The sequence below is a fragment of the Lynx rufus genome, unplaced genomic scaffold (assembly GCF_022079265.1).
Source record: "Lynx rufus isolate CCGP_SWC_20201006 ecotype Redwood Valley unplaced genomic scaffold, mLynRuf1.p SCAF_3, whole genome shotgun sequence".
Taxonomy (NCBI): domain Eukaryota; kingdom Metazoa; phylum Chordata; class Mammalia; order Carnivora; family Felidae; genus Lynx; species Lynx rufus.
In genome coordinates, this window is record NW_025814845.1 from 176,377,263 (window position 1) to 176,395,293 (window position 18,031).

General features: G+C 47.0%; 1 protein-coding gene across 8 annotated transcripts in view; it reads left to right on the forward strand.

Moving 5' to 3' along the window:
- MFHAS1 (multifunctional ROCO family signaling regulator 1) overlaps nucleotides 1-18,031 on the forward strand; it is a 100,698-nt gene that overhangs the window by 70,043 nt on the left and 12,624 nt on the right. For 6 of the 8 annotated variants that reach the window (XM_047090576.1, XM_047090577.1, XM_047090572.1 and 3 more), the window contains exon 2: nucleotides 17,500-17,626. In XM_047090576.1, the coding sequence (XP_046946532.1) occupies nucleotides 17,500-17,626 (127 nt within the window). Of the gene's footprint in view, nucleotides 1-17,499; nucleotides 17,677-18,031 lie in introns of all 8 variants that reach the window. The other 2 variants (XM_047090578.1, XM_047090579.1) reach the window with 1 other exon arrangement.

Below are 18,031 nucleotides of genomic sequence, written 5' to 3' on the forward strand. Positions count from 1 at the left end.
TTTCTCTTAAATGTGTGATTTGGGTTTGTGAAAAGCTTCCAGTGGCTTCTCCTTTTAGATCATTTAATAGCATGATGCACATGGCACCTCCAGGGAAGTGGCACACTTCATACTTGGCCAGAGCCCACGTTTCGCGGACTGGCCAGCTGGCTGCAGTTGGCCGCAGGGCACGCCTGACTCTGAGATGCCCCGAGAGCAGGAGCCGGTCCCAGAAAGAGAGGGAGAGGGCTTGGGGGGGGACTTCAGGGTGGCAATGTGGGCACGCAGACTCACCCTCCAAGGGCGCAGGAGACTGTCTAGGAAATGGGTTGGGGGGGGAGCGGTGGCAGAAAGCAACTAAACAAAGAGACCCCATTAAAAATTATTTTGTGACCTGAGTCCATTTATATAAAATTGTGTGAGTGCGGGCAGGGAGGGCCGAGGGCCAAGGAAGAGAAAAAGGTTGACACTAGATGAATCAAGAAACTGGGAGCAAATATAGTTCCCATCCTGGCACAACTGTCAGATAATATGCAGTCGGATGAAAGAAAAGAATGTTGCACTTGTACATATGGTAAGATTCTGCCTGATAGAAATCAACCAAAACATCCCGGGTGTGTAAATATGCATTATCGCTACGTTCGAGCCGAGCAGGGAGAGAGGTAAGGAAGACAACCTGGGTACTTGGGAAGGAGTAAAGGGAGGAAAGTGATTATAACCTTTCCTTTACACATTTTATGTTAATTATTAAAACCAGCACATGTTAACTTTTTTATAATTAAAACATAAATGTAAAGAAATCTTTTTTAGGGGCGCCTGGGTGGCTCAGTCGGTTGGGCTTCCGACTTCGGCTCAGGTCACGATCTCACGGTCCGTGAGTTCGAGCCCCGCGTCAGGCTCTGGGCTGACAGCTCAGAGCCTGGAGCCTGTTTCGGATTCTGTGTCTCCCTCTCTCTCTGACCCTCCCCTGCTCATGTTCTGTCTCTCTCTGTCTCAAAATAAATAAATGTTAAAAAAATAAAAATAAAAAAAAAGAAATCTTTTTTAAAAAACAAGAAAGCCATTCTAGAGAGAAAAGGGGAAACAATTATACTGGTATAGATTGTTTTAAGTTTATTTGTTTTATTTTAAATATTTAATATAAATATCACTTTAAATATATTTTAGAGGGGCGCCTGGGTGGCTCAGTCGGTTGAGCATCCGACTTCGGCTCAGGTCACGATCTCACGGTTCATGAGTGCGAGCCCCGCGTCGGGCCCTGGGCTGATGGCTCAGAGCCTGGGGCCTGCTTCCGATTCTGTGTCTCCCTCTCTCTCTGCCCCTCCCCCATTCATGCTCTGTCTCTCTCTGTCTCAAAAATAAATAAACATTAAAAAAAAATTAAATAGGGGCGCCTGGGTGGCGCAGTCGGTTAAGCGTCCGACTTCAGCCAGGTCACGATCTCGCGGTCTGTGAGTTCGAGCCCCGCGTCAGGCTCTGGGCTGATGGCTCAGAGCCTGGAGCCTGTTTCCGATTCTGTGTCTCCCTCTCTCTCTGCCCCTCCCCCGTTCATGCTCTGTCTCTCTCTGTCCCAAAAATAAATAAATGTTGAAAAAAAAATTAAAAAAAAAAATTAAATATATTTTAGAGTAATATCTACGCCCAACACGGGGCTCAAACTCACAACCCGGAGATCAAGAGTCGATCAGCTTGTACCAACTGAGCCAGTCAGGCGCCACTTAAGTTTTATGTTTAACAGATAGTCTATGTGAGTGGTAGACACCTTTCAAAAGGTGCCAAATACTGTATGGGGAAAAGAAAGTCTTCTCTCTTGTCCATGGCCATCCATTGCCCCCGCTGGAGACAAGCAGGATTTCTGGGTGTCATTGCAGAGATGCTCTGTGTTTTTACCAATATATGTTTGCATGTATAAACAGGAGAAGGGAGAAGTCTACCCGTCCCCCTCAATGGTAGCAGAATAGAAGCACTGCTTTGGGTCTTTTTGGTTGTTTTTTTTAAGTTAAAAATTCTCTCTGGATGTATTGATATGTCAGGAGCTGTCTGGTTCTCTTTTTTATATTACTGATGTAAGCTGCATTTATCTAACCAGGCTTCAACAACCATTTGAGTTGTTTCAGTCTTTTACATTAGAAACGATAACGAAGAAGTCCTTGCGACTCTGTCCTTTGACATTTGTCAAATGATAGCCACAGAAAAAGTACCTGGGGGGGTACTCTGGAGATTTCTCTCCAAAGAAGAGGCACAAATTTACTCTCCTTTTAGAAATGTGCAAAAGCGCTAGATGCTCTTTAGCAGACATGTGCTGCCTGGGAGGCGGGATATAAGATAATGGTAGCAACAGGGACTTCAGGGACAGGGATAGAAAAGTCAGGCCTTTTCAATTGCTCATCAGTAAACACATCTCTTTTCAGAAGTTATTTTTGCATCAGCCTTGGTTTTTATGTTTCAGATTGGCAAGGATACGAGGAAGAAATGAACATTTAGTGAGCTGCTACGATGTGCCGAGAATAGGGTTAGGTCAATTTAATTCTTGAGGTGTATGTTTGGCATTTATTATCCCTAGTTCACAGATGATACGATGAGGCTCAGAGAGGCTAGATAACTTCCCCAGGGTCACACGGTGGACAAGTGGCCTTCAGACTTTGCCAGAGTATTCATCCCATTTTGATCCTTCTCCCCTCTCTCTTGGAAAAATTAGCAATCTCTGTCGCTCTTGTGTTGGAGAAAATCTGGGGATGCATTAAGCAATGAACTAGGTATAGAAGACTGATGTCACCTGTGTGATGTCACCTGTGTGATACTGCTTGTGCCTCAGGAATCCCTTTTAATAGGGGTCTGTGGGGGGAGAGGACAGAGTTTGCTGTTGGATTATGTGGATTGTCCTTAACCTACTAAGGGCTGTGTTCCAAAAATTCTTTTTTGTCTGCTGACTCTAAAGGGAAAGGCATGGCCCTGAAGGGGCGATACTCCGAATACTGGTTTGGCTTTGGCTAGACCACAAAGCCCATCTAACCTACAAAGTTATGGAAGAGCATTGGTGGCCATAGGTCTTGGCACTCTGGGTCCATAGTGGAAAGTATGGGTGAGGCTGTGTGGATAGATATGGGCTAGAGCCACAGTGAGGACAAAGATAGGAAAAGGTAAGACCTCCCACATCTGTGGACTGGGATGGGCTTCAGGATCATGGCTGCAAGGAGGCTGAGAGGCTGGGGCCAAGGACACAGGTCGGGAGGAGGCTTGCTTAGGCGGAATTGTTAAAAGCATCACTGCTAAGAGGCATGGGGCCATGTGTTTTTGAAAGTCAAATGTTTGTAGGTTGTCAACTGCCTATGCTTTTTGGTTCAAATGGCTTTATGAGGCTGGTAACCTCTGATACAAATTTGGCTTCAATTAAAGAGTTTGGGTATAATTTGGTATAATTTCTCAGCCCAAGAAATAAAGGAGATTTTTCCTCCCATAAAAAGCAGGGCAAATTTTATCACAGATGATAGAGATTATTATGGTCACTTTTCCAGGTGTAATTTCCAGTCTAAGTGGAGGGAAGGTGATGCTCTTTTGAGCTAATTTTGTGAGTCCGTCACTGGATTACTCTGTGCTTCAAGACTGAAAGGAGCCAGTGTCCTCCCCCTTAGCCTTGTCTTCTTCTAGAAGTTTGGTGGAATAGTGTTGGAGGAACTAAAGTGTATGTCTCACTTGTATGTAATAATACCTTAAGTTTCTTCATTTAATTTGAGAGAGAGGGAGAGAGCATGAGCAGGAGAGGGGCAGAGGGAGGGAGAGAGAATCCCAAGCAGGCTCCACACTATGAGCGCAGGGCCTGATGCGGGGCTCAGACTCACAAATCGTGAGATCGTGACTTGAGCCAAAATCAAGAGTCGGATGCTCAGCCGACTGAGCCACGCATGCGCCCCAGTACTCTTAACCTTGCAATAGGCAGAGAGTAGTTTCCAGAAGAGGAAGAGGAGAAGAAAGAAAGCAAGTTTCCATGTCTCTAGGTGATTAGAGGTGAGTGGGTATATTACCCCTTGACTTACTTTATATTCCAGCTCTAGCACGTGTGTCCTGTAGAAGCCGTCCTTGGTGCTTTCCATATTATTGCTACTTCTTGGAAGTTTAAAACTATCAATGATCTTTAACTACTTTGTCCCACTAATTTAATGGTCATTTGTAGGTAACATCACCTACCAATTATTATTAGATATTAGATAGTATCTAGTTTTTTAAATTTTTAATGTTTTTTATTTATTAAAAAACTTTTTTAATGTTTATTGATTTTTGAGAGAATGTGAGTGGGGTAGGGGCAGAGAGAGAGACAGAATCTGAAGCAGCCCCCAGGCTCCAAGCCGTTAGCACAGAGCCCAACGCAGGGCTTGAACCCACAAGCTGTGAGATCATGACCTGAGCCAAAGTCAGTCGCTCAACCAACTGAGCCACCCAAGTGCCCCATGTTTTTTATTTATTTTTGAGAGAGAGACAGAGACAGAGTGCAAGCAGGGGAAAGGCAGAGAGAGAGAGGGAAACAGGGATTCTGAAGCAGGCTTCAGGCTCTGAGCTGTCAGCACAGAGCCTGACGCGGGACTCGAACTCACAGACTGCAAGATCATGATCTGAGCTGAAGTCAGATGCTTAACCAACTGAGCCACCCAAGTGCCCCTAGTATCTAGTATTTTTAATATTAGAACTTCCTACAGGATTGAGTAGAGCTTCAGCTTGAATTCATCTAACAATGTACTTTTTTCTCTTACAAATAGTACAGTGAGGCACCAGGGAAATAATCGTAAATACAAGCTGGAAAAAGAATCTTGGCCAAAAGATACATGCGTATATGGCATTTCTGCCTTCTGTGCATTTGATCTGAGAGCCTTGATTCTTCAGCATGAAACTAATGGGATATGGTAAATGAAATTTGTCCTCCCCAGACTCTGTCAAGCACTTCATTTTCTTGGGTAGGATGCTCATGCCCTCACACCAATTGGAGTTTCTTGGTGATAGCTTAGGTTTTTGATTAATTGTAGGGTTTGGCTTTATTTTGTTTGTTTGTTTGTTTGTTTGAAAGACTTTTTTTTAATGTTTATTTATTTTTGAGACAGAGAGACAGAGTGTGAGCTGGGAAAGGGGCAGAGAGAGAATCCGAAGCAGGCTCCAGGCTCCAAGCTGTCATCTCAGAGCCCAATGTGGGGCTCAAACTCACAAGCTGTGAGATCATGACCTGAGCCAAAGTCAGACGCTTAAATGACTGAGCTACCCAGGCACCGCTAAAGACATTTTATAATGTTTTTAAGAGAGAGAGAGAGACAGAGCATGAGTGGGGGAGGGACAGAGAGAGGGGGACACACAGAACCCAAGCTGTCAGCACAGAACCTGACACGGGGCTCAAACCCAGGAACCGTGAGATCATGACTTGAGCTGAAGTCGAACACTTACCCGACTGAGCCACCCAGGTGCCCCTAATTTTGTTTGTTTTTAGTTGAGATATAGTTGGGATATAACTGGAATAGAGTAAAATGCATAATTTGAAAGCGTGTAGTTCAGTAAGTTTTGATATGTAGCTACCCATAAAATCATCACCACAATCAAGATAACGAGCAAATCTGTTTCCCTCAAACATTTCCTCTTTCCTCTTCTCACCCAGTCTCTTACTGTCCCCCACCTCACCCCAGGCAACCACGATCTCTGTCACTATAGTTTAGCTTGCATTTTCTAGAGTTTTGTTTCGCCGAGTCGTACAATATGTGCTCGCGTTTGTTCTGGCTTCACTGACTTCAGCAGGTACTTGTGGATTCATCCATGTGGCATACGTCCACGGGTTCCTTCCTTTTTCTTGCTGACTAGTATTCCATCCTGTGGATACACCATGAGTCTTATCTGCTCACCGCAGTGACAGACTGTATTGACCCTCGCACCCGAAAACAAAACAAACCAACAAAATATATAAAATGGTGACTTTCAAGACCCTGAGCATTAGGCAACAAAGGACAAGGATCCTGAGAGATGGGAAACCAAGGAAGTGAGCCCCATAGCTGCCCCAGCTGAGTACCCTCAGCTGCAGTGCAGGGAGCGACACTGAGGCGGCCTGGCAGATTCCCTGCATTACGGAGAGTGAGGTAACTAGAGTTTGCAGGATAGAAGACTGGAGAAGAGGGAGCAAGAACTCCAGCGATGTGGAGAACCCGGCGGGGTGCTGATCAGCGCACAGGTGTGAGGAAACCACAAGCCCAGGGACAGAAGGGAGGCGCTGAGATCTTTAAGTTAAATTTTATTTTTTTTTAAATCTTTATTTTTGAGAGAGAGAGAGAGCGAGCGAGTGCGGGAGGAACATTGGAGAGAGGGAGATATAGAGTCCAAAGCAGGCTCCAGGCTCCGAGCTGGCAGCACAGAGCCTGATACGGGGCTTGAACTCACAGACCGTGAGATCATGACCTGAGCCGAAGCCGGACACTTAACCGACTGAACCACCCAGGGGGAGGCGCTGAGATATTACTGCAGCTGTAGTCTCCCCTTCCCCACATCCGGAGCATTAAATAATTTGTGGTATCTCTGCTTCCCCGTGCCCCCCCCAACCCTCACTCCTACTACTCTCAAAATAACCCATTTTCAGCTACAGTTCAGCAGAGGGCATTTTTAGCTACACTTACAGGTTTCCCTAAAGAGTCTCTGAACGATGCAATCCTTAAAGTTTAAAAAATATTTTAAGACGTTGGCATTAGAATCTCCCCAAATGGATTTTGACTTTGTGATGGCTTTCTCTTCAGTTTGAAAAAGACGACAGAACCAAGTACGACGGAGAAGCAGGCTGACTTCCCGCAGCACTTCTGGTTGTCGCACCCGGCAGCATCGTGCGGGAGGTTAGGAAACCTGCCCTCACTGGGCATCTGGGTACCCTTTGGAAGAAGAGGGTGCAGACTTTGGCCCTAACGGCCTGACTGTGTGCTGACCAGTGTCAGATTTGGAACCACAGACCTGAGGGACCTGGAGAGGCTGCCTTGGATATGCCCTCCATCTGTGGATTCAGCAATTGGCTGATTCAGTTGTTCACCATGTACCGAGGGCCTGCTGTGTGCCGGGCACTGTTCTGGTTGCTTGGGATCCAACAGTGAGCAAGGGAAGTCCCCGCGCTTGTGGTGCTTACATGGGGCCAGTGGAGTCAAGAGTTTGATTGTGGACATGTCAGCATCCAGGTGACAGTGCTTCATAGGTAGTTGCATCTTGGTCCAATGTATCAGTGAAAACTCAAGACAGGGGAAATGGAGGCCATGGCAAGGCAAGTGGCCTCGTCAAGTGATGGGCTCCGCACAGATCGAGCTGCTCCGAGAATTGGTTCCTTCGAGGCGCTACCCTTTCCCCAGGTGAAGCTAGTCCTGTTTGGCGATGCGACACTTTCTAATGGGTTTAATGGCGTCAGGATTGCGTTCTTTTCTTTGTCTAACTGTATTTAGGCTTCAGTTTGGAAGCCAGCTACATCTGTTTCAAGACGAGATGCCATTGAAATATAAGGAGTTCATTCTTGTTCTTAATGACCCCTTTTGAGAGGCTAGGCCAACGAGTTCTGGGTTTCCATTGTTGGTGCCATACTTCCCAGATCATCATGGATGCTCGTTGCTTGTTTACAGTGGCCCCAGGTCCAGTCTGCATCTCCTGGGAATGAGACTCGGGCAGGGGGAGTAGGTAAAGTGAAGCTCATGTTGAATGAGGACCCCAGCTACAGTAGGCTCTCCTATGGTGTTTGTTTATGCGGGTGGGAGATCCCCACCGTGTGCAGAAGAAACAAGCTGGACCGTCTCAGGGCTCCTTCCAGCCTTAAGTTTGTGGGCTTCTCTGGTCTCCCAGGCCCCTGCAGGGGCTCCTCGGCTCCCCGCACCTAGCCTGACAGTCACTCCTTTTCCCTCCGAGAAAAATGTGTTTGCAGAAATCTTCTCATCTTCCCTGTTAGGAGACCGGCTAATGTACGACTTCTGATCAGCCTAGTATTTCCGAATCAGGTCGATTTTGATAAGGCTGTTGGGCCAGTGTTTTAAATTTCAGGCCAGGTAGGGGCGCCTGGGCCACTCAGTCGGTCAAGCGTCCGGCTTCAGCTCAGATCATGATCTCGTGGTTCATGAGTTCGAGCCCCCGCATCGGGCTCTGTGCCTGGAGCCTGCTTCCGATTCTGTGTCTCCCTCTCTCTCTGCCCCTCCCCCGCTCACACTCTGTCTCTCTTTCTCTCTCAAAACATAAATAAGCATTAAAAAAAATTAAAGTTCAGGTCAGGCCATAAAAGTTCCTCCCATTTTCAGTTGGATGGAAAGCTACGGTTGGAGAGAGACAGTTTTAGTCAGAACGCTTCCATGTGTCCGCGTGAACTTCTCCGAGCCTGGAACCGTTTCCAGTAAGAAGTAGGTGACAGGCTCTCCAAATAAAGAGTAACCTTTTGAAAGCACTTCAGTCCAGCGGCAGGGGCTTTTTATAATCCTCACTTGCATTTTGAGAGTGGGAAGGCCGAGCTGGGTTCGGGCTCAGCTTCTTCCCCCGCCACCTTCCCCCCCACACACTTTGATCTGTGAAGGATGTCTAATCCTGAGCCAAGTCTGTTGGAACTTTATCCAGAGCAGGAAAAAGGGAAATATTTTTCCTTTCTTGGGTGGATTTGTATTTCTATAAACCCTTAGCAATGAAAATGGAGCCAAGTGACAGGCCCGTGCGTCTGAGAGGCAAGTTGTTGAGTCAGTGACAGAAGGGGAAGGGGCAGTGCATCTTTCTGCCCCCGGCCAGCTTTGGTTTGGGTTAGACCCTGGCCGACCTTCTAAGGGTCACTGAGGACAGGACAGTGTTAAGTCCACATGAGCATTTTCCGGGGGCCATTTCTGCTGAGCCAGAAGCCAACCAGTCAACTTCGGATCATAACTCTGGTGGGATATTCGTTACGTATGTAGTGGGTTCATTTGCTTCGCGTTTGTTGTTGCTGCTACGAGAGTAGTGTTGTGGAGGGCCTTAGCTGGCCTCTGTGAGTCACTTCAACTCTGGAAGCTTTCTTTACCTTCTCACATTATTGATTTACTCGCACGAATTTGTTGGCACTCATTGGACCAGCCCTTGGTACTTCTTATGGGTGCGAGTTTTTAAAATGTGCTGACATTGGGGCGCCTGGGTGGCTCATTCGGTTGAGCATCCAACTCTTGGTTCTGGCTCAAGTCATGATCTCATGCTTTGTGAGATAGAGCCTTGCATCAGGCTCTGTGCTGACAGCAGGGAGCCTGCTTGGGATTCTGTCTCTCCCTCTCTCCCTGCCCCTCGCCCGCTTACGCTCATGCGCGCGCGTGCCCTCTCTCTCTCTCTCAAAATAAATAAATAAACTTTACAACAAATAATAAAATAAAATGTGCTTGCCATTGGTATGAAATGCTTTCCTGTCAGAAAACCACCTCATCTAAGGTTCAAGTAGTGCCTCATAGTTCTACGTTTCTAGGATGAACGGTGGTTTATTTTTAGACATTCAAGAGAAATCTTGTATATAATCTAAAGGCAAGATATCTTGTTTTGGTGTCATTGTAATTTGTGTGTTATCTGGGCTAATGTGGGACTGATGGAGACTTTGAGATCAGAAAGGGTGAAGAACTTTGATATAATCATTTCTTTTGCTAGTGTTCACTCTTTTAGATACAAAGGCCTTCCTGGTAGGCTCCTGAACATACTGCACCTTCCCTGGAATCATTTCTCGTCCGTGTTAATAAATGCCACCCCAGCCAGGTTCACCTGCTGTCCTGGATGTTTATTCCGGCTCCCAGGAATATTTATGTGGTGTCTGTTGGAACCTCACACTTAAAGGTGGAAGCCTCATGAAGTTTCATTCTGGTATCTTGTCCCAGTGCTGTGATGAACGCCCGGGGAAGGCAACTCTGGCGATTCAGAGACCCTGAAACTTTTCAGCAGGTGGGGAGTCTAGATAGAGGAGCGGCCTGAGGGGGGAGGGGATGGGGCTCTTACTCCATTGGCGGTGATGGAGATAGGGTGCCGTAGGAAAGGGGACTTGAGCGAGCCAAGCGTGAGGCAGTGGTAAGAGAGTATGGTACCAAGGATTGGATGTGTGCGAATAAAAAACCAAAAAAGGTAAACAGACATGAAGAAAAGGAAGTAGGAATTGTAATGTGAAGGAAGTGACAAAACTCAGGTGGCGCTTTGAAAAGAAATTGTGTTGGCAGTTTTCCCTCGGTTGAACTCTGGTCGAATGCTCTGGAAAGGGGCGCTGTGCTCTTAGGTCACAACTCTTCTGATCTAGAAGAGACCTGAGTCATTATCCACCAGGGAGGGGCGGGATGCAGCTCTTCTCGGCCTGGCACGCCTGAGGTATTCAGTCACTTCCGTCTGTCCCTCAACCAACCAAGCAAACAAAGCTTTATGTGATTAGTAAGCAGACATTACTATGAGGACAGTCATCCTCTCTTAGGAACTGGGCTAAACAAGGAGAAGCCGAGCTCGTTCACTCCAGGTGGAGCATCTTCCATAAAAGGAATATGAAAGGTGTCCGTCATCTGTGCCCAGGGGGGCGGGTCCCCCTTGGCTTGGCTTCCACTACTCATCAGGAGAGTCTGAGGACTTCACAGGTGAGAATCGTTGTGTGAGTCATAGAGGAATCAAGCGCGTGACCTTTGTTTTTCCTCTTGCCTCTAACTGTCACCACCGCCAGCCACCACCTTGGAGGACGTTGGAAGTTGAGGCCAAATGTTGACACTGAATTTGTCTAGCGCAGCCTGAGAGCAGGCCATGACGACTCACTGACGATAGGTCCTGAGTCGCACCTCTAGTTCAAGGGCATCTCCATGACCCCAGTTGGCCTGCTTCTGTTTGGCTTAGAGAGTGTACTCTTACGGATAAGGCTTTGTAAACTGTCCCCAAAGCCTCGCGGCACAGAAGGGCATGTGGGCGGTTTTCTTTTTTCTTTTTTTGAAGAAGTCTCAGCTTTCAGAGTCAAAACTGGTCTTGGGAATGCAACAAATGGCTGGAGACGGCAATGTCTTTACATTGCTAAATCGCCCAGAACTCAGTAGATGCCTACAATTTGAAGAATTGAAGGGCTGTATAGTGAAAATGAAAATACAGTTCTACAAGAAGTTCATAATTTCTGATGGTGTGAGTTTTTGCAGCTGCCTTTGGAATGCGTGCCTTAGGATGCATCCGGCTATTAAGCGGTCCTATCGTGGACTCGTTTCCAAGAGGAACTAATTGAGCCAAAAGCAGACTCTGCTCACAGGAAGAAAGCAGCATCCCTGCAGTTTAGGAGACCAGTCTGAGTCCCGGAACTCTCTACAAGTACGTGTGGCCGAGTGCTGGACAGTATCTGTAGGCATCCCAGCTGACTTCCAGTGACCCAGCGGGAAGATTCCTGCCCAGTCTCCGGGTACCCCAGCTGGTTTCCTGGCAAGTTCAGTAGCAGCTCCCTGGGCACCTTCCAGAGAGTCTTGACGGTGTCTCAGCTGGTGTTCCCGTAAATTCGGCCGCACCCACGGGAGTAACTGTCCAAGGACTCCAGCCAGTGCCCCATCCAGTGAGTTTGACAGCATGTTCCACCCACCTCCAGACAGCTTCCCAGGCAATTTTGTCCTCGCCCAGAGGATGGGTCCCTGCCGGCTGGCTTCGGCTAAGAGTGGGCGGGTCTGGCCTGGGGCAACCCCTCCGGGGGTCTGCACTATTCCCTATCCTGAGAAAGGTGATTCCCAGTGATGGGCACACTTCTGGCCCAGCTCTGTCTCTGCTCTTTACAAAGACGTGCCCCACTCCCTCCTGCATGTCACTTTCTCTCCCCCTAAAAAGTTATAATTCACAATCAAAGGGCTGAGAACAAAGCTACTTAACAAAAGGGAATTTCTTTTAAAGTTGAGATTACCAAAACGTACAACCTGATCTCTTTATTTCATTTCTTCTGAGCGGTGGCCAACCAGGAGCCACCCAGCTGTGGTCCTGTGGGGGAGGGGGGGGTGCGGGCATGGGGGGGTCCTCCTCTGAAATGGCAGCCAAGCGTACAGATGGTTATGTTGGAACCAGCAGATATCGGGGGGGTCTCTTCTGCCTTTTCTCACACCCTTAGGTGTGTACGGTGGCGTGTTTTTAAATTGAGCGTTTTAACGTCGGATGTTTACTTCTGCCGTGTATATACTTTCTGGGCTTTATTTTGTCTTAAGACAGGGTGTCCTGTTATCTCTATCCGGCCTTCCTCTTCCACATGAAGTAATCAGGGTGTAGTTCTCTGGTCTTTGCTGCCTGATACCTCGATGGGCTTGGAAAGTGGGGGACTTCCTGCTCACTGGTTTCAGAGGACGCTGCCTTTGCCCAGGGGAGATGTGGGAAACAGTATTCACGGATCTCAACATAGCTACGTCCAGAGTCACATTTAATTGAAGTACAACAGTAGACTTTGGGGTGGGGAGAGCAAGGGGGTGAATTTTAGAATATTAGAGCGAAAGAGGTCCCGAAGACATCTAGAGAGTTCCTTACCTAATAGAACCTATATACTTGTTTCTTTTACTGTCTAGACCACTTTGGCTGTTTTGAGGGATGTTCGTAATTTAGATCTTCATTCTGGATCAGGGAAGTGGCTTTTATTTGCACTAAAAAGAAATGTAAGGGGCTTTTAATATTGCGATTTGACTCATCAGTATGACACATTTGTCGTATTCTGTGTAAAGTGCTTAATGCTTGAGAATTCTGATGCTTTGCAGAAAAAGATGAAAAAGTTCCTTCCACTTCTGTTGATTTTCTTTTAAAAAAAAAAAAAAACATAATAAAACTTAGCGTTCTGTTCTTCCACAGGGGGGAAAACGGTTGATGTGGCAGCTTTTTAATGCCAGAAATCTTGAGCCGGAGTAATTAAGGACAGTTTTTCATAACTTTAACGGGCACAAGGAGACTGGGCAGTGGCCTAAAACAGCTTCAGTGAATGCAGTGTTCTGTTCTTCGGGCCAAAGTTCTGCTTTTTCAGGAAGACTGACTGCATTGTGTGCCGCACGTGAACGGACCATCTCCAACCGTACAGAAAGCACTAGCATTCGAAACTGGCATTCCCCTTCGGTGTGCGGCCGGCATGCTTTCGCCTCGTTTTCTTACTGACTCGAACATAAAATAAGTAAATAAATAACCCCAGGACCATTTAAATCTCGAGGGACCGCTTTCCCTCTGAATTCATCTGTGTTCTTGGTCAGTTGATGTTTCTAATTAGAATGTAGCTCTAAGTGGACACTGACTCACAGAAATGTCAGTCTCATAATTTGTAACGACTACAGAGAATCCCGTCTTACTGGTGTGTCGGAGTTTTTAATCATTTCCCCAGTGTTGGACTTTTGAGAGGGTTACCAGGTTTTCACTGTTTTATAAATAGTGTTGCTATGAGCAATCATTGTATAATTTTTGTCAGAGAGAAAGGCCTACTTCCTGGAAGCAAGTTCCTGAAAATGGAAATATAACAGGTCACGTGTGTATTTATCCTTACTTCACCACCGGCACATTTTCTGTAAATGTAGCTTTTTTTTTTTTTTTTTTTTTCAGCTTCCACCAGCTTTGGGATTTGTCTTTTTTACTGGCTTTTGCTAGTGATGACAGACGTGTCATAGATCTAACATTTTTTCATTTGAAGTTTTCAAATTTCTGGTGACGCAGTATTTTGCAGGTAAATCATTTACGGTCTAATCCTGGTGTACGGCTTTACCGTAGAGAATGTGGGTACGATCACATATTCGCATGAATTCTTTATATAGTTGGAAAAGTAAGCTTCTCAAAAAAATCTCATCAGTATGTCATAGTGTCAAGAACTTACCGGATGCCGGACACAACATTTAACACTTTCTGTGTTATCTACTTTAGTCATCACGATGTCCTTGCCTCGGGACAGTATTACATGGTGGTTAAGAGTGAAGTCAGATAGTCCTGGGTCCAAATTTCGGCTTCGCCACTTCCTCCTTGTTGGCGAATACCTAACCGCTCTGAGCCTCCCTCGCCACCTCTGTATATAATGAGGACAGGATTGTAGGTACTTCATAGTGTTGTCATGAGGACTAAGTGACACGATACAATGACAGCCTAAGCGCATAATAAGTGCTCAATAAATGTTAGCTGCTACTGCGATCACCATTTTTTCTTCTGTGGTTGCTGTATGTCATTTACCTTGATGTATATAACAGCATGCTGGTAACGTGGAGTCCTGGATAATCGATGTGATGGGTCTTCTGAGACCGTGTTCTCTGCTCTTGGAGGTCTTTTGGAGTCCTGCAAATCAGTATTCTTCTGTCCTTCTCATTGTCCTTCTAACATTTCATAACTTTCCTCGGGGGGCCCTAACATACAGGGCTACAGTTCCTTTTATGCACATGTGACTTTCTCAGATGCTGGGACCCTCCATATGAAAGGCCTTGACTTAGACTCCGGTATCCCCTGTGTCTCCTCACACACAGTAAGATCTCCCTATTTAGATACTGAGTGGCTGTTGCTTTTTCTAATGTTTATTTATTTTTTGTGAGAGAGGGACAATACATGAATGGGGGACAGGCAGAGAGAGAGAGAGGGAGAGACACAGAATCCAAAGCAGGCTCCAGGTTCCGAGCTGTCAGCACAGAGCCCGACGCGGGGCTCGAACTCACCAACTGCGAGATCATGACCTGAGCCGAAGCCGGACGCTTAACTGACTGAGCCACGCAGGCACACTGGCTAATATTTTAGCTTGAAAATCAAGTTTGTGTGCAAGAAACTTGAGATGACCAGCTTCTGTTTTAGTAGATAACACATATTATGAACCACTTTTGTATTTGTGATCATGTTTTTTGAGAGGAAAAGGCTGTTTTCCTCATTTTCTGAATCTAACGACAGGGCACATTCCTTCCGTCCTAAGAATCCCGGCACCTTGCAGGAGCCTGTTGGAGGGCGGGGACCTGCGGGAGGTTGTGAACGGTGCAGCTTGGCTGCTGGGTTTTCTGCAGCCTCGAGTGGAGTTTTCACACCTGGGAGGCTTCTTGGCGCCTGCAGCTTTCATGCCCCCCCTGCGGCTGGCAGTGCTGCTGAGGGTAGGGCCTCCACGAAACCGTTACCTAGCTCAGTAGGATACTGGGAATCTGGGGTAGGGGGCACTAAAGCTGTCAGTTTAATAAAAATTCATAACGGGTGCCTAACGGTCTACTGCAAATAATTGCAACCCTGGCAAACGGGTCCACTCCCCCAAAACCAGCTGTGATCCCGCGCTCGGGCGGCTGCAGGAGGCCTGTGGGCATTCTGCCCACCAGGAGAGCGTTCCCAGGGGAAACCATGGAAGCTGAGTGTGTCCAGGCCTTGGGGGTGATCCTGGGGACAGAAAGCGCAGAGTAGAAATGTCAGGTAAGGAAGCAGGTGACAGGGGGCTTAGAACCAGGGTCGCAGACCTCCTCCCGTCTCCCCGGGGATGCACAGCTCTCCATGACACTTGGAACAGACCCGCCAGACTCAGAGGGTTTCTGACTTAGAAGGTCGCGTTTGGACCAAATGACTTCCAACTTTCCGTCCAGCTCTAACGTGCTACACCACTTTGGTTCGTGTTATGGCCTTGGTAGCATTTTAGTGTTTACATTTTTAACTTGCATTTTTATGTTTTGGAACCTTTCCTTAGTTGGTGTCAGAGTATGGCTTTGATACCCATGTATCCGTGGTACAGCTAATCATGTGAAATTACCTTTTGCAGTCGTTGGGTGTTTATGGTAGTTTGGCTAAGGAACTTCAAATTACATTCAGTTCATATTGTCCAAAGCCACAGAAAAATGCTCGAAGCAGGAAACGAATGTCTTATCACAAAACTGCAAATATGTCAACGCTTAGTTCATTATGTAAGAAGAGTGTTTTTAGATTGCTCCTTTAGAAGAGACGTGTTCTGGCGTAAAGAAGCAGTTCCCGCTTTGGGAGGTCTTGGACGGTCGTGGCAAAGAGTAAGCATCCCAGAGATGGCTTCCCAAGGTCACATTCCAAGCCTGCCACTCGCCTGCCCTTGACTCGGGGTACGCCACATAACCTCCCTGACCTCGTTTGTAAAGTGAGGATGACCCTCCTAGAGACATCGCACAGACGAAATGAGAGGTACATTTAAAGCTCTCGGTTCACTGCTGGCACGTGGGCGTGCCTCACCAGTGTGAGAGTTCCGCTGAAGGTGAGGCATTTCAAAATATGGTATTTTGACGCCAAGGACTTTCTAATCATCCCTTATTGGCTTAACTTTGGGTTCATTAGAATTTTTTCTAATTTTAAATTTATTTTTATTTCTCGAGAGAGGTGGAGGGAGAGTGCATGCAAGCAGGGGAGCGGCAGGGGGAGAAGGAGGGAGAGAATTTTTTTTTTACACTTTATTTTTGAGGGACAGAGAGAGAGCGTGAGCAGGGGAGGGGCAGAGAGAGGGGGAGACACAGAATCTGAAGCAGGCTCCGGGCTCTGAGCCGTCAGCACAGAGCCTGACGCGGGGCTCGAACTCACGAACTGTGAGATCACGACCTGAGCTGAAGTGGGAGGCTTAACTGACAGAGCCACCCAGGCGCCCCTGGGGCCCTGAGAATTTTCAAATCAGTTCTACTAAGTGATGGCTGCCAAAGGGCTGATGTTTATTTTCAGTAGCATCTTTCCCCAGTTGGCAAACGTTTTGTGTCCTTGGTTTGGTCTGTTTACTTTCTAGGTTTACATAGGGGGATTTAGGCAGTAGCAAGTGCTGTCCTCAGCTAGAAGCTAGTTACTGAATTTTCTCTGAGCGACAGCACAGTGCCAGCCATGAGAACAGAGAGAGGGCAGGGTGCTGCCGGTAAGTAGACGAGGTGGAGGGGAAAGTAAGGAATGGAAGTCCTCACTGCTCTTTGGGATTTAACGGTCTAGTTGTAGAGAGATGAGATCCGGGCGTGCAGAGGACGCAGATTTCCTCTGGGTGTTGTGGTAATGCATTAAGTTAACTGTCTGTTTTTACTAGACCCCATTAGTCATAACATAGTCTTATGCTGGTGCTTTCAAATCCCCACACAGACCTACCCAGGATATCCTCTTGCCAGTGTGAAGCTGGGCTGTTTACCTAGATAACACCTTTGGTCGGCTGCGTGTCGAGATCATTTCTGTAGGGCTTTGTTGAAGGGCTGCTACGGTCTGTCCGAATCCCATCTGCCCCAAATGCTAATTATGAACACCTCCTTGGCAGCTTCTCCGGGCCCTAGGGATCCGCACTCAATTTGCCACAACATCTAGATAAAGACCTCCGGAGTCAGTCCATGAAAAGGAAGGTGAGGAAAATAGTGGCAGATGCTGTCTTTGTCTGGAAGGATGGCCTCTTCGCCACAGCCATTAGAACGTTCTCCATGGTGATGCAGATGAGAATGTAGGCGGCGGGCAGGGAGCAGGGCCGGTTTGCGATTCCGGGCGCATATCTGTTCTCTTGAGTCCGTTGTCTGTAGACAACTCACTACCTGCCCTCCTCCCGGCTTCCGCAGTCCCCGGGTGCTGCATTCCTCTGTGGAATGGTCCCATTATGAAGGCACACCTCATTAACGCATTTTCTCTCTCCTCCTGCAGGGGAGTTGCTGAGTCAGCCCAGACCAGAAGGAGTGGCCGAGATCATTTGCCCGAAGAACGGCAGCGAGCGAGTGAATGTTGCCTTGGTTTACCCACCTACACCGACTGTGATCAGCCCCTGTTCCAAGTGAGTTCCAAACACGGTAGCCCCGGTCGCTCACTCCCCATCCTGCTCTGGTAGGTGTGATACAAAGGGCCGAGTGAAAGTGCCTTCCAGCAAACTTTGGATGCTCTCCCAAGGCAGACCTAGGTATCTGGGTGACAGAGGCACCATGGCTTATGTAGCAAACTAGGAATTTTTATTTTTTATTGTTTATTGTTTATGATTTCTTTTTTTTTTTTTTTTTACTTTTGCTGATTAAAAGTGAGAGCATTTGAAAAAAAAGCATTTTTTAACAGCTTTATCGAGCTGTCATTTCATAGGCAATACGGTTCACTCATTTAAGGTATGTAGCTGGTTTTTAGTAGATTTGCAGGTATATACATCCAAAAAGAACATTTTTTTTTATGGAAAGTGAGCGCCCACTAAGTA